The following is a 17,135-nucleotide window of genomic DNA, read 5'->3' on the forward strand; positions in this document are numbered from 1 at the left end:
TGTGTGTGTGTGTGTGTGTGTGTGTGTGTGTGTGTGTGTGTGTGTGTATCTCGTTCATCAAAGTTTTTAGGTATTTTCTTCTGGGTTCTTGGGAGATAAGATATTTTCTTTGAATTTGATGTATGGCCAATTACCCTTTGTAAAGCTTCTTGACATATATAAGTGGTATCAGGCCATTCAAACATAAGTCAGTATCAATATTATTACTATTATTATTACCAGTAATCTATAGTAGTGGACAAAGTATTACAGCAATAGACTCACTAAAGAAAACAAACATTAAGGCAATAAAAGACATATTACAGGTAACAAGTAATGAATGCATATTTTGTATATCTGATAGCATCACATTGTTCCTAATTATGGTCAGAACAGTTGCAATTCTATTTCTACCCAATAGGATCATTAGAAGAATTAAATGAATTAGCACTGATAAAGCACTTACTATAATAAACACCATAAAATGTTTGCTATATATGTAAATAAATAAGTAGGTACTATATAGTATGCATTTTTTCAATAATACCTACTTTCGAAGGTGGTCATGTTCTTTCAAAAATAGTTCAGTTCTTCTGTTGTTTACTCCAGACCCACTTTTATATGACCTAGAACAAAAATAAAGAAAACTTAAGAACATTTTTGGTACATGTTATAAAAAAGGATTAAATGATTGACTCAAGTAATATCCAAAGTGGACAAACTGAGCCTCTCCATAGTTTTGAATAAACAATTAAAATGTATAATACTTTTCATTTCCTTCTAAAAATAGCATCTATCATAAATAGGTAAATATGAATGGCTCTCTAACTTAGGCCTAAGAGTTTATTATTTTTCACCAAAATAATCCAACATTCTTAAACAAAAATCTTACTTTTTCCTTTTTTTGATTTTATATACATTTATTAATAACTCTTCTAAAAGTGTTTATTTTGTATCAGTTGCCAAAAATTCCAACTCACTAAAAGTACATGAAAAGAGAATATACATTCATTTGTTTACTCATTAACTCAGCAAATATTTATTCAACATTTGCGAGGTACCAGACATTATAATAGTAAAACATGCTACCTAGCCCCAAGTTGGTCATAGAGAGTTTAGAGAGGTACATAAATTATATAATTGTAATTCAGTGTAATAGGAACTATTATGATAATAGTTATATACAAAAGAAGAGAGTGGTCATTTCTATAGGGCAGGAAGTAGATTAGAGAGACTATGAGAAATACAGAAACATTCTTAAAGAGAGAAAATCCTTAAAGGGTACCCTGTAGAACGAGTGATAATTTAGTTATAAAAAGTGGAAGATTATTCCAGGAAGGAAGGAGAGTGTGTGCAGCATCATGAGGTGTGGAAGAACAGAGTGTCTTCAGAAAACTTTGCATTGTCCATCTTGAAGAGTAAGGTTTGGGAGGATACTGTAAAAGATGAGGAAAGCAGAGGCCTTTAAAGCCATTACTTTTCCTTTGTCTATTATCTCCTATATCTTTATTTTCCCCAAGTGGGAATAATACTTTGTTGGGGTTTTTTTTGTTTTTGTTTTTTTGATTTTTGTCTGCATTGGGTCTTCATTGCTGCGCACGGGCTTTCTCTAGCTGCAGTGAGTGGAGGCTACTCTTCGTTGCGGTGCTCGGGCTCTAGATGCACGGGCTTCAGTAGTTGTGGCTCTTGGGCTTGGCTGCTCCGCTGCATGTGGGATCTTCCCGGACCAGGGCTCGAACCCGTGTCCCCTGCATCGGCAGGCAGATTCTTAACCACTGCACCACCAGGGAAGTCCGGGAATACTACTTTGGATGGATTACTACACAGCACATGGGGTGGGGAAGCTACTGAAATGGAATGTTTCCCTTCACAAGGATACACGCAGTCCATCAACTGAAGCCTAAGGAACACAAAAAGGAAGCTAAAGATCTGCCAGTTGTGACATACTTAAGGATTTCTATCCTGGTCTTAAGTTCATTACAATTCACTAGAAAATGCTTTGTATCATTACTATCAACACTTACACATTTCAGTTCCTTACTTACAAAGTATCAAGAACAAAATAAAAAATTTAAGTAACTGCACATACACCGCAGTAAGACAAAAGAGGGTCATGCTGCTAAAACTGAACCACTAGCTGAGAGTAGGGCTGATGTGCAAAGTGCAGTGGGAAAGAAAACACCAGGAAAAGCAGCATGATATAACCAAGAACACACTGGACTTGGAAGACTGATGACTAGCCAGTTAACCTTAGATAACTCTTAATACCTAGTTTTATAAAATGGGACTAATAATTTATATCTATACCAAAAGATTATATGAGGCCAAAAAAGAGAGAATATATGAAAAAGCAGTGTGTACCTGCAGAAAAAATTCTTAAATGTCAGTTATTACTACTGTATCTCATTTCACTAATCATATTCTGCCATGTATTACATTAATTTGAGTATGTGCCTTACTCCCCCTAGCATCTAGAGGGCCATGCTGATCTTTTCATTTCTACCTTCTACTGTGACTGACATATTATCTTACTCATGGTTGGTAATCAGGAAATAGTTTAGTAAATGGATGAACATGTTTCTTTTATGATCATCTTTTAGAAAACAAGTTATTACATTGGAATGTAGTCTAACAATTCCCACAAATTGCATGGTAGTTAAAAGCCTACACATCAAAGGCTGTCCGCTACACTGATTCTCAACGCATTCTTTAAAATACCTATGTAAATAGACTATATAGAAAACAGACACAAGACTTATATATGTGCCAGAGAACTAAAAATATTCCAAAATTCCTAATATGGCAAAAATGTTTCATTTTTTTCACTCCTATATGTTATACAAAGTACATATGACTAAATATAAGAAACATAGATAAAACACAGACAAACAATAAAAATTAATTTTCCAAGATAATTTCTGGAGGTAGAAACACAACTGGTGACTGGATAATCCTGGTTTAGAGTTTTGGACAAAAATTTTGCATGGGATGAATATCAAATGATCTCTCCTGCAAAACTGTCTTACTGTTACAACAAAATAAAGGAACTCTAAGAAAATGTTTATCAGAGTACACATGATATATATCAGTTCATGATATGGTAGTACACATCATAGTTCATGAAACATAAGTATCATACTTATGAAACTTAAGCTTATCACAAGTGAGACAATGATAGGCATCAACAGATGGTCCAAAAGTGGAAAGTCTGCCGCTTTAATTAGATGCCCAATGGATTTAACCCTGTCAGTCATGTACAGCTGTGGAAAACATTTTGAAAATGTGTATAAAGTGCTAGAATATATTATTAAAGGTGAGGTAAAGGAATGGAAGAAAAGAATACATTTTTAAAATTATGGCTTAAGAGCAGCATAAAAATGTTGGGAGTCTTTAAATAATTTGACTAAAGTTATGAGTCTGTATAAAATCTGGAAAAAACAGATTTCAGATTCCAGGGAAGTAAAGGCTACTTTGATAGCTACCTAAGTATTGATATGTAATTGTTGGGGCAAGGGAGAGGGTAGGGGGATAGCCGGTAATCAGGAAGGGAAACACGGACAGCTTCATTTATTGGTAACATTATAATGCTTAAGGTGGGTGGTAGGAGATCAGAGAAGAACTCACGAAGACATCATCTAAACTGGACTTTGAATTAAGACAGGAAAGTCAAGGTTGGCAGGAGCCAATGATAAAACTAGGGGAAACTGGAGATAAGACAGCAAAGTAGATTAGGACTATGCTGGAGCAGCAATGTTTAAAGAACAGTGAAATGGGAATTAGAAACCTTGAAATCTAAACCATGGTTCTGCCACTCAATTTGCTGTTAATCATGGATATACTCTAAATCTGATTCTGAATAAACATCCTACAAAAAAATATAAAAGGTAACTTACTCAATATCCTTTCGTACTGATCCCATGAGATTCTCCCTTTCCCGTATTGCCACAAAGTTTGCTTTGGTTTTATGGAATTCATGTGTATAATCCTGCAATCAATCAACATCTAGAATCAACACTAGCTAACTATAAATTTTCATCTTATTGAGCCAGTTATGTATTGTTATATTACAAATTTCTGCCCAGAAAACTGCTATTTAAGAAATCAAATTGCCAAGAGGTAAAAATAACATTATAATCACTTTCCTGAAGAGTGACCAACTTCTTTCAAATGAAAACAATTTGGAGGTAGGGTAACAGTGCCACTAAATCACTATCCTTTGTATCCCCTAGTACCTTGTCTTATGGGACAGAATTGTAAAGAAAAAATAATTCTCAGATAACATGACTTCAAATAGCCTAGGATAAAACTTAAGAGGCTCCTTCTACTCATCAGTGTACCCAATGGGGCTTATTTTCAAATTTCACCTTTCTGGAACTCCTGCAGAAATTTAATTCCTAAACTAATCAAAAGAAGAACAGAAGAGAGTTGTAAAGAATGAAATAATTTAAAATATTTTCCTTTCTTTTTCTACCATATTTTTAAGTTGCTAAGGGGTATTCATTACTTTTAAAAATTCAGATCAGTATATAAAAAAGATAAAAAACATAATGCCACCTCCCAGAGAGCCCTTTAAAAACAAAAATAATACATGAACATGGGGTACCATGAACTAAAAGAGCACCAAAAAGAACAGAAGTAAAAACCATCTTGCTCCACAGTTCTTAATATTATGATCACTTTCTTTCAGGAAATATGTTTTTGCATACATGAGTTTATTATTTCTTTCATTTATGATAAAGAAATCATACTATATTCTGCTGCAACCTTATTTTTTGTAGTTCATAAAGTATGAAGTAATCCTTCCATATCAGCAAATTGAAATCTACGCTCTTTTTAATATTTAATAGTTAATTTTTAAATTATGACTATAGTAATTTAATAAATTTTCTACTGATAAACATTTTAGTTGCCTTTTTTTTGCTGTTAAAAAAATGCTTCAATAAACATTCTTGTGTATATATTTTATTGAACTAAATGTATTTAAAGGGTAAATGCCTAGCAGAATAACTGGGTCAAAGAATCTTACATGAATTTGATAGTGTTAAAATACCTTCTAGAAAGACTACACCAACTTACATGCCCAGCAAATGGATGAGTGCCCATTTTTCTACACTCTTGCCAACAATGGGTTACAAATGCTTCAATATTTGCTAACTTGACAGGTGAAAAATCATATCTCATTTTTTTTTCCATATCTCATTTTGATTTGTATTTTTTCATTTGGGAATGTGGCTGACCATATTTTTATGATCTTGGCCACTCATTTTCTGTAAACAAGTTCATATCCTTTGCCCATTTTTCTACTGGGTTGCTTTTTTCTTATTTCTATTATCTCTGTATATTAAGCAAACTAGTCATTTATTATAGTTTCTGGTATCAGGTCTTGCTTAGGGAAGTCCTTTACTACCCCAAAATGTACAATTTCACCCATGCTTTACTCTGAAATTTTATTGTTTCTTTTTCTACATATAAATCTTTGATCCATTTGGAATTTACTCTGGATAGGAGGAATGAGATAGAAATTGAGGGGTTTTTCCCCTCAAATAATTAGCAAAGTGTTACAGCTTTATTTATTTTATAATCCCTCTTTTTTCCATTGATTCAAAATAGCACCTTTATCAGAAAGTAAATTTTCATGCATGTTTGAGTCTATATATGAACTCTACTTTATCCGTCTACTTTTTCTCCAGAATCAAACTGTTTTAATTATTCTAGCTTTTTAACAGGTTTTAACAGGTGGCAGAATTAGGCATCCTTTACTACTTATCTTCATTTTCACATGGGTTTTTTTCTTGGTTATTCTTATATGACTATAATTCCAAATAAACTTTGGAGTCATTCTGCTGTTTTTAAAAAAATGAAACAAACAAAAACCCCTGCTATTTCCACTGGGATAAGATTCAATATATAGGCTGATTTAAAGAGAAATCATCCCATCCAAAAGCAGAGTAAGGGCTTCCCTGGTGGCACAGTGGTTCGCAGTCTGCCTGCCGAAGCAGGGGACATGGGTTCGTGCCCCGGTCTGGGAAGATCCCACACGCCACGGAGCAGCTAGGCCCGTGAGCCATGGCTGCTGAGCCTGCGCGTCCGGAGCCTGTGCTCCGCAACGGGAGAGGCCACAACAGTGAGAGGCCTGCGTACCGCAATAAATAAATAAATAAACAGAGTAAACCTTCTTTTATGTTCCTCAGTAGAGTTTTATACATATAAATCCTATACATTCTTATTAAATTATACATAAAATTTTTATAGTTTCTTCCATTGTACTTTCTAACAGATTACTGTTTGTGTGTAGGAAAACTACTTGCTTTTATATATTAATTTTATAAGTCATCAACTTACTGAATGTTTCCAATTTTTTTTTTAGTTAGTTTTCTTGGTTTGTATTAGCTATATAATCTTATCATTACCACAGAATACAGATTTTGTCTCCCTTTTCAGTATTTATATCTTGTTCTTTTTATTGTGTAACTGAACAACCAAGAACTTCTAAACAATGTTAAACATCTATGGGGACTGTGGGTATTCCTGTCTTGCCTTTTTTTTTTTTCAAATATATTTATTTATTTACTTTTGGCTGTGTTGGGTCTTTGTCGCTGCACATGGGCTTTCTCCAGTTGCCGCGAGCAGGGGCTACTCTTCGTTGCAGTGTGCAGGCTTCTCATTGCAGTGGCTTCTCTTGTTGCAGAGCACAGGCTCTAGGCACACGGGCTTCAGTAGTTGTGGCATGCAGGCTCCAGTAGTTGTGGCATGCAGGCTCAGTAGTTGTGGCTCGCGGACTCTAGAGCACAGGCTCAGTAGTTGTGGCACATGGGCTTAGTTGCTCCACAGCATGCAGGATCTTCCTGGACCAGGGATTGAACCCATGTACCCTGCATTGGCACACGGATCCTTAACCACTGAGCCACCAGGGAAGTCCCTCCTTGTCTTGTTTTCTTTTTTCCAGTGGGAAAGCTTTTAGTGCTTTATTATTAAGCATTATGACAGATTTTAATCTGATGTACACATTTTTGCATTAGGTAAATAAAGTATCCTTCTAGTCCTATTTTTAACAAGTTTTAAAAATTAGAAATGGTTGAATTTTTTTCAATATTAAAAAATTTGGGGACTTCCCTGTTGGCGCAGTAGTTAAGAATCCACCTGCCAATGCAGGGGACACAGGTTTGAGCCCTGGTCCAGGAAAATCCCACATGCCGCGGAACAACTAACCACAGCTACTGAGGCTGCACTGTAGAGCCCGCGAGCCACAACTACTGAGCCTATGTGCCACAACTACTGAAGCCCGTGTGCCTAGAGCCTGTGTTCCGCAACAAGAGAAGCCACTGCGATGAGAAGCCCACGCACTGCAACGAAGAGTAGCCCCTGCTCGCCGCAACTAGAGAAAGCCCGTGCACAGCAACGAAGACCCAACGCAGCCAAAAAAAAAAAATTTGCCTTCCTATTTGTACCACTATATTTTTAACACCTCCCATGTAAATCTTTAAAAGTTTTTTCATTTTATTGGTATACTTTTAATATTTTTCTCAAACAATACACTAAATATAGCAAATTACTTCTCTTCCATGTTATCTTCAAAGCTTGATGAAAGTATACTCTAAACCACCATATGACGGCTTATGCGTGACCACTGGCTATTTCACTATTTCAGCTAGCTAGCAAGATCTTCCACAGTAGAAGTATACTTACCTACTGATGAATATTATTCAATTTTACCAGGCAAAAGCAAGAGCTGCTAACCATTTTCAGAATTTTATAATATCAAGAAAAAAAAAGTAAAACAGGACAAACTTCTATAGCATGGCATTTATCCTCTTACAAGATTTTTCCCTTTGTTCCCCTACGTACATGTGAACACATTCTATTCATAGAGTAAAAAAAACCCCTAAAACTTCCTATAATAACATAAAAATCTCAAGCCCAATGTACTACCTGCAATATGTCTCTATGTCGCTGTAATGTATGCATCAATGCTGCATTCAAGGAGGGGACACCGGCACTGTTGGTATATTCTGCCATTTTATCATTTACTCCTGTAAGCTAAAACAGAAAAAAAAAAAAAAAAAGAAAGAAAAAGAAAACCAATAAAAATATTTTAGAAAGCACTGTAAAGAGATAAAAGTAAATTATATGCCTATATGCCTTTCTGGCTAACAGCAAAAAACAAAACCAAGAAGACAGCAGGCAAGGATTCAGTATTTCCCAAAAATAATCCATAAAGGCTAAAATAACATCCATAGGACCTGGGAATGGCTGTCATCAAAATTCAAGTGGCCTGGGGAGGCATACACCTTGAATGAAAGGGTGATTTCAATAAATATGTCTGCATTAATATAATCTAGTACCATATCTAACAGGTACACAGTTATTAGCAAAACAGCCATTTAACAGAAGGTACTTACCCTTGCCAAAAGCTGTTCAATCTCAATCGCCATAGTTTCAAACATTCTGTCTTGGCTTGATCCATTTAAAAGGGGTGTTGTGTCAGAGCTGAAGAGAAGTTCAAATAAAGAGTATCCATTACTTAAACCTAATCCTTTAAAATATACTTAAAATAATAAGGTAATTATTCTTAAAGAGGTCAAGTGGAACCCCAGAGACATTCTTTTTGTTTCATAAGAAGTTATAATTTTATAGAAGTTTTTTTATAAAGATCACACATCCTAAATATTAAATTCAGTATAAAATATAATTGAATGTAAGACTGTCCCAAGCTTTAATACATCCAATCTTAATAATGCAAAGAAATTCTAAATGCTTGTTTACTGTTTCCCAAATGAAAGTAACTTAAACTATGGCAGTGCCCAATTAAATGCTGTATCTAAAGGAACAAATTATGTGAAATAAAATTGCAGACCTATGTAGTACAGCATCTAAGAAGAGCCATAAAATGTATTACAAATTATGTTAGCTCTGTGAGGAATAACCTTTAAAATTTTTACCTCAATTATGGTTCCTGAGACCTTAATTTAAGTTCTGTTTTCCTTCTATGACTCTTTCCAAGAAGAAATAAAATTGAGATTTAAACAATCCACAGATTGGATAAATAGTTATTAAATAATCAGGAACTGGCTTTAAGTCTAATACAGATAGCCACATCCAGCAGGGAAGTTTTAATACCAATCCTTTACATTTCCACTTATATTACATAATTGTTTCTGTTTTGCTTTGCAAAAATGTATTTAACTGTCTTCTGAAATCTTAATAGTCAATCCTAACTTTTTACAAGTGAAACTATGTTTGACAAATTCAAATTCTAAAACCACATGTCTTGAAAGTTTCATTTGTCTCTTCTGAAAAACCATTAACCTTCATTAGGTCCCAAGTGGTATATACTATCATATGAGCAGCTGCAGCTCAATACTGATCTTAGTTATACTGAACACAGATAAATACCAGGAAACGACTATGCTCTCCAACCTTACTGAAGACTTTTTCTTGCCCTGTGACAGTTGCTTGGGTGCAGTAAATGAAAAGATTAAATAACCAGTTTAATGGTAAATTTACCTTAGCTCTTTCCCTTTTCCACATACACATCTACAGCAATAGTAACAAGCAGTGAAATAGCCAATAAGGAGGATTTTTATTTTAGGTTGTTTAACTAGGTCCAAATTTTTATTTCTTTAAAAATTTTAATTTATTTGCCTTAAAACATCTCATTCTTGATCATGTGTCAGAGCCAACCCAAGGTTCTCTGCTTATCTCAGAACATGCCCATGTGAAATGCTCTATATACTACTAATACAGATCCTCCCCTACCAGAAATAAGAAAAAGAACAATGGGCCAATAACATAAGCTCCGTCAGGAGGAAAACTGCCTATGTCTTGCTCACAGATATATGCCTATCACTGAGAATAGTGCTTGGCACACAGTAGATGCTCTTTAGATACTTGTTGAATGGACGAGGAGGCAATCTCTACACTCACCATTCTCAGGGAGGTATGAGTCCGGGGAAAAGGTCAAAAACATACTCTCCACAATACTAAGATTCAGTTAAATTTAATTCATTTTATAAGTACATGGTGATTCATAAGACCATAAAGTTCTCAAAATACAAAAAGTAAAAAAATTACTCCTGAAAGAAACTTCTGGTCGTCACTGAGTTTATTCATTATGATGTGCTTTCAACCTGGGCAACAAACAAAACTTTAGAATGCACATCGGATCTTGGTCCTCATGGCTCTAGGTTTCTCATTAAAAGGGACAGTGAGGCTGAAGTAATTCCACAAACTAATTTCCAATTTGTTGTAGAATTTCTGAGGGAATGTTCTTGAATAGTTTCCCTTTTAAAGGAGTCATAAAAGTACAGGCATACCTTAGAGATATTGTGGGTTTAGTTCCAGACCACCACAATAAAGCAAGTATCTTGATAAAGTGAGTCACACTAATTTTTTGGCTTCCCAGTGCATATAAAAGTTACGTTTACAATTTACTGTAATCTATTAAGTCTGCAATAGTATTATTCTAAAAAACCAATGTACATATCTTAATTTAAAAATACTTTATAGCTAAAAAATGCTAACCATCATCTGAGCCTTCAGTGAGTAATCTTTTTGCTGGTGGAGAGTCCTGCCCTGATGTTGATGGCTGCTGACTGATTCGGGTCCTAAAGGCTGGGGCGGCTGGGGCAATTTTAAAAAACAAGACAATACTGAAGTTGCTGAATTGATGGACTCTTCCTTTTGTGAACGATTTCTCTGTGGCAGGCAATGCTACTTGATAGCATTTTACCCACAGTAGAACTTCTTTCAAAATTGGAGTCAATCCTCTCAAACCCTGCTGCTGCTTTATCAACTAAGTTAATGTAATATTCTAAATCCTTTGCTGTCATTTCAACGATCTTCATAGCATCTTCACCGGAAGTAGATTCCATCTCAAGAAACCATTCACCTTTAAGAAATTTATATATCTACAGGAAACAACTCCTCATCTGTGCAAGTTTTATCATGAGACTGCAGCAATTCAGTCACATCTTCAGGCTTCACTTCTAATTCTAGTTTTCTTGCTATTTCCACCACATTTGTAGTTATTTCCTCCACTTAAGTCTTGAACCCCTCAAAGTCACCCATGACGTTTGGAATCAACTTCTTCCAAATTCCTGTTAATGTAGTTATTTTGACCTCGTCCCATGAATCATGAACGTTCTTAATGGCATCTAGAATGGTGAATCCTTTCCAGAAGGTTTTCAACTGACTTTGCCCAGATCCATCAGAAGAATTACTATCTACGGAAGCCATAGAAATGAATTTCTGAAATAATAAGACTTGAAAGTTGAAATTACTCCTTGATCCATGGGCTACAGAATGGACATTGTGTTAGCAGTCATGAAAATAACATTAATCTCATTGTACATCTCCATCAGAGCTCTTGGGTACATTGTCAATGTGCAGTCATACTTTGAAAGGAATCTTTTTTCCTGAGAGTAGGTCTCATCAATGGGCTGAAAATATTCAGTAAACCATGTTGTAAACAGATGTGCTGACATCCAGGCTTTGTTGTTCCATTTATAGAACACAGGCAGAGTAGATTTAGCATAATTCTTAAGGGCCCTAGGATTTTTGGAATGGTAAATGAGCACTGGCTTCAACTTAAAGTCACCAGCTGCATTAGCCCCTAACAAGAGAGTCAGCCTGTCCTTTGAAGCTTTGAGGCATCAACTTCTAACTATGAAAGTCCTACATGGCATCTTCTTCCAATAAAGGGCTGTTCTGTCTACACCGAAAATGTGCTATCTGGTGTAGCCACCTTCATTAATCACCTTAGCTGCATCTCCTGGATTACTTGCTGCAGCTTCTGCATCAGCACTTGCTGCTTCACCTTGCTCGTTTATGCTATGGAGACGGCTTCTTTCCGTAAATCTCTTGGATCAACCTCAACTAACTTCACGCTTTTCTTCTGCAGCTTCCTCACCTCTCTCAGCCTTCACAGAATTGAAGAGTTAGGGCCTTGCTCTGGATTAGGCCCTGGCTTAAGGGAATGTTGTGGCTGATTTGACCTTTTATTCAGACCACTCAAACTTTCTCCATATCAGCAATAAGGCTTTTCACTCTCTTTATCATTCGTGTGTTCACTGGAGTAGCACTTTTTAATTTCTTTCAAAAACTTTTCCTTTGCATTCAGAACTCGGTTGTTTAGCACAACAGGCCTAGCTTTCAACTGATCTCGACTTTCAATATGCCTTTCTTACCAAGCTTAATCATTTCCAGCTTTTAATTTAAAGTGAGAGACGTGCAACTCTTCCTTTCACTTCAACACTTAGAGGTCACTGTAGTTATTAATTGGTCTAATTTCAATACTGTTGTGTCCCAGGAAATAGGGAGGCCTGAGGAGAGGGAAAGAGATGGGGGAAGGACCTGTCCACGGAGGAATCAGAACACACATAACATTTATCAATTAACTTTGTCATCTTTATAGGGGTGCAGTTTGTGGTGCCCCAAAACAATTACAAAGTAACATCAAAGGTCATTGATCACAGATCACCAGAAGAAATATATCCTAATAATGAAAAAGTTTGAAATGTTGCGAGAATTACCAAATGTGACACAGATACACGAAGTGAGCAAATGCTTTTGGAAAAATGGCACCAACAGACTTCTAAACACAGGGCTGAAACCTTCAATTTGTAAAAAAAATGCATTATCTGTGAAGCACATAGAACAAAGCACAATAAAACAAGGTGCGTCTGAATTAAGATCGTGATACACAGAGAACACAGGAAAAGCATCATGTAGTCGTATCTCTTAACAGTTTGGAGTTTTAAAATTGTATACTCACTGGCATAGTCAAATGGGAGACTTAAATTCAGGAAAAATGCTTTCTAGTGATAAAATAAGTTTACTCATAGAAAAGAATATTCCTCATTCTCTTTACCTGTTAAATAAAGGCAAGCCGAAAGCAATGCATTGCAATCAAAGCTATGTGACATGCCAATAGCTTACTTTTAGCTCCTAAAGTCAATATGTTGGCCCTGCTATCTTTAATTCTTTAATCATGTGACCTTGTAAAAAGACGCAACACTGGCTATAGTACTGAAATAAGACTTTTGTTGGAATGTACACAGAAAGGTTTGGAGCATGGGCTCAGGATATAGAAAGATCTGGTTTCAAATCCAAGCTCAGTTTTTATTATTACTAGCTGAAAAAATATACCACCTACCACCAATCCTCAAAAAGGTATGTAAAATAAGTAAAAATGTTCCCAGCAGCCTTTATATAACGCTCTTAAAAACAGGACCTGAGGCATGATGAACACTCTTGTGTTTAAAATTATTAAAATAAGCAAAAATTAGAAACAACACTCATCTACAGAATAAACTGATACAAGCATACAATGTAATACTATATGCAGCAAATGAATATACTAGAGTTAAATGTATCCAGAGCTTAATCTCAAAAATAATGTTACACAAAAAAGCAAGTTGCAAAATAACTATTATGAATTGTTCAGGAACACAAATATATATGTAGTAAAAATATATGGAGATTACCCGGAGGGAGAAAATGGGATGCCATCAGGGGCCCCAACTGAATTGGTAATGATTATTTCTTAAAGTGGGAGATAGGCACATGGGGATCCATTATATTATTCTTTATATCTTCCTAAGTGTCTTAAATATTTCCTAATATTTTTCAAAACAAAGTGGATGGCCTAAAGTGAGTTTCAAAGATAAGAATACATTTAAATATGTTCAAAATAGTAGTATACCAGTTTCTCAAAAAAGAACCAAAATTTAAAAGAGCTTCGATCATTAACAGTGAGGATACACACTGCATTAGATTAACTCTAAAACACCAGAATAGCAGTAGGTATACTGTGCATTTGAGTAGTCTCTCAGATCCATTTAGCAATCAGAAAATATAAGAAATACAATGTGGGCAAAGCAACATTTCCTTATACTGGCTTAGTTCTGATGCAAACTCACTCTTAAGCCTTAGCATTTTCCTCCTGACAACAACACAGTCTTTGCCTAAGGATCCCAAATAAATGTTCGTCTCAAGACTTAAGAATTTTTATAAGTCACTAAAAAAACAAGGCAAAAACAAAAAATAAAATACCAAAAATTTACCAATAGACCAAGTTACAGAGTTATATATTTTACTTTATTTTTTTTATGCTTCAAAAACATTATATAGTTCAAGGCATAATAAAGAGAATCTGGTAGTACCTATACCTGTCGCGTCTTCCATCTCGGGCACTGCTGTGACTGTAACTTGTACATAGTTTACTGAAGGAAACTAGTTTCAGGTCAAGCTCATTTTCCAGCTGTCGCGCCTGTTTCCTGAGATCTTTAACAAAATTACAAAAGCAAATAATTAGACACAAAAAATCCATCAGTAGATATAAAAATCACAAAACTTTTCTGAAGAAAACAAACTATGAAAATGATCATATATCTAGAGTCTCCCTTAAAGAAAAGTATTAAAAGAAGCAAACCAAACACCTACCCAGGAAAGCAAATTGTCACTTATTTAAACTTCAGATGAGGCAAAAAGGGGAGAAACAGTGGGAAATGCAAATTTTCAGCTTTATCCCAAAGACAGCTAGACAACAAATGCTGTTCTAACATCCCTGAAATTACTTATATAGCAATAGTTAAAATTTTTAATTTTAATTCAGGGGAAAACAGAAGAGAATACAAACCACAAAGGAACCGAGTATGGTTTATGACAAGCATTATATCAATTTACCAGCTAACTTTATAAGAAAGAAACCATCACTGTTTTTGACAAGGATTTTCCTATCTCTTTATGTTCCAAAGCTTTATTAAGCTTATGAAATTCTTAACAGTACAGTAAGTGCTTGAGTGTAAAGAAAAAAATCACTGACAAAGATTTAAAAAACTGTCTTTCAATAAGCTTACTGAAAGATATTTGGAGAGGATGAGTTTGACAGTAAACGATGTGCTACCGACAAGGTCAAATATAAGTAAAACAGAAATAAGAGTGTAAGTTTTTAAAGAACAGAAGCAAACAAGCACGCAGAGAAATTGGTATAATGGTTTGGCATCTAAGGTGGTTGAGTGAGAGGAAGCCCATATCTAGATGTGAATACTCTCATTAATGGTGAAGTAGAGGTCAAAATAAAAGGGCTGAAATACAGAAGGCATAGTATAAAGATCTCATCTTTCAGGAATAAAAATATGAAACATTATTTCAATATACTTATCAGCAACCAGAAGTAGGAAGCAGCATGCAGGTAATACAGGGGAGCACATTTTCTCAGAGACCAAACCTCAGTTAGAATCTCAGCTCAGCCTAAAGTTCTGAAGTTCTGAGAACTGGCTCTGATTTATTCACAATCTACTTAACCTATGAATCTCTGCTTTTTGTTTTTTAAACCCCTAGCTTCAGGGTTTTCCTATGCATTACTAATCATGTGTTTAAGGCCCCTGGCACAGAGTAGGCTGTCAATAATAAGCCGCTATAATTATTAGAGCATGGCGCTTCAAGAAAGTATAGCCTAATGACTAATGTTCAAGATACCAACAGCCACTTCTACATAATTTTAAAATATTTTCTAGCTAGCACACACATTTCAAATAACCGTTTTAATACATGTTTTAAACTATCAGCATGCTTCTCTGTAATTAGTAACTGTCTTCTATAGTAGAAAACATCAAGTAAAAGCATTTTGAAAGTATGACAAGCAAGTATGGATGACCTTAGAATTAAGTATTTTAGACCAAGTGGCTGGTAGTGACAATACTGCTATTTGTGGTGGGTTCCAGAGGCTTCGGTGGGTAGCAAGAGGAAATAGGTTAAAAGGGAAAAGGGATTCGGAGAGTGGTTTCTATTTTGCAGTGAAGCAAAGAGACAACTGAAAGAAAAAGGTCAGCCTTCTCTGATCTCTGCTTATCATCATGGTCCAGGAATGAGTTTTACATGAGCCCATTTTATCAAACCATATTTTCAGATTAAATAAACTTGCTTGTCAAGTCACAATTTTTTTTTTGGTAGAAGAGGTAAAGCAAATGCAATAATTACAACTCACACTGGTTCTCTCAACTTTCTCTTTTTAACAAAACCGATTTCCAGAGCAGAGGGTAAAGTTATTTCCTCTGCCTTCAAACGCGACTCCACACCCAGTCCTCGAAGTCCCAGCCTGAAGGTGCCAAGAGGACCCAACAGGAGGGAGACATTCCGCTCACACAACTTCCCTCGATGGACCGGACTGACAAGTTTCTCCTTCCTCTTTTCCTACTCAACTGCCGAACAGTTACCTCAACTCTAAGGCGCTGACACCTCCAGTCTCCTGGACTCGGCATATTCTCGCTCAACACTCGTTTCCTCCCAGAGTTCACACCCAACCCCCTTCGTCCGAGTTCCGCTCCCCCCTCAACCCAGCTCTCCTCCGGCGACTCAAACCCTCTTCCTCTCGGTCCCGGCTCAGCCCTCTCTGCCCAACCCCTGCCCGAGGTCCCGCTGCCGCTCAGGTCAGTCCCCTCCCCAGACCGCACGGTCTCTACAGCCCCCAGGCCCAGCGGCTCGAACTAGCCCAGCCCTGCCCGTCAACTCAGCCGCTCCGGAACACAGGCTCTTCCCCCTACTGCCTCCGCCAAGACCCGTCGTCGCTCAGCTCTTCTGCCCCTCGGCGAGACGCACACGGAAGTCTCCCCTTACCTTCCCAGTAATTGCTGGTTCCTGCCGCCATCTTTGTTGTCCAACGTCAGTCGGGATAGGAGAGTAGAGGCGCTGCGAGCCAGAGAGTCATTTCCACGCCTTCTTCCGCTTGGCGCCAGGGCCGATGGGATACGTGAGCTTCCACAGACAGCGCCACCTGGCGGTCAATTCATCATTTTACACCTTTTGAGCAGCGAGACTGACAACTTCAGGTTTAGCACCTGACACTCCCTGAACATCTGCCTTTCTGGTGTTGGTATCCGCTCTCCACGCCCTAAACCTACATCATCGCCCTCAGCTGGGCTTATCCCCTCTCCAACAGGGACCTCCCAGGGTGAGAAGAAAGTTATCCTTAGACGCAACTACCTGTTTCCTTCACCTTCTCTCAAATGTGCATCTTCAGCCAGCCTCTTTCTCTTCTCCAAGCCAGAGGCTCTTTTCTTCCCAAGACCAACCTCTTCATGCTACCTCTGCCTGTGTTCCATTATCCCACATCTCTGATATATGTGCTCTTCTCCACTGGCCGCCTTTTCCTCTGT

The 17,135-nt window shown here is 36.7% G+C and overlaps 1 protein-coding gene across 2 annotated transcripts in view; it reads right to left on the bottom strand.

The window, feature by feature from the left end:
- GOSR1 (golgi SNAP receptor complex member 1) overlaps nucleotides 1-16,653 on the bottom strand; it is a 46,453-nt gene extending 29,800 nt beyond the window's left edge. The window contains exons 1-6 of one of the 2 annotated variants that reach the window (XM_029211835.1): nucleotides 16,597-16,653; nucleotides 14,142-14,262; nucleotides 8,379-8,466; nucleotides 7,909-8,016; nucleotides 3,873-3,964; nucleotides 531-605 (exon numbers count right to left, since the gene is read on the bottom strand). In XM_029211835.1, the coding sequence (XP_029067668.1) occupies nucleotides 531-605; nucleotides 3,873-3,964; nucleotides 7,909-8,016; nucleotides 8,379-8,466; nucleotides 14,142-14,262; nucleotides 16,597-16,627 (515 nt within the window). In that variant the 5' untranslated portion in view covers nucleotides 16,628-16,653. The remainder of the gene's footprint in view (nucleotides 1-530; nucleotides 606-3,872; nucleotides 3,965-7,908; nucleotides 8,017-8,378; nucleotides 8,467-14,141; nucleotides 14,263-16,596) is intronic. The other variant, XM_029211836.1, reaches the window with a different exon arrangement.
- Nucleotides 16,654-17,135: the final 482 nt, after the last annotated feature.

The sequence above is a fragment of the Monodon monoceros genome, unplaced genomic scaffold, assembly GCF_005190385.1.
Source record: "Monodon monoceros isolate NGI ecotype Baffin Bay Population unplaced genomic scaffold, NGI_Narwhal_1 Super_Scaffold_9, whole genome shotgun sequence".
NCBI classification, from domain to species: domain Eukaryota; kingdom Metazoa; phylum Chordata; class Mammalia; order Artiodactyla; family Monodontidae; genus Monodon; species Monodon monoceros.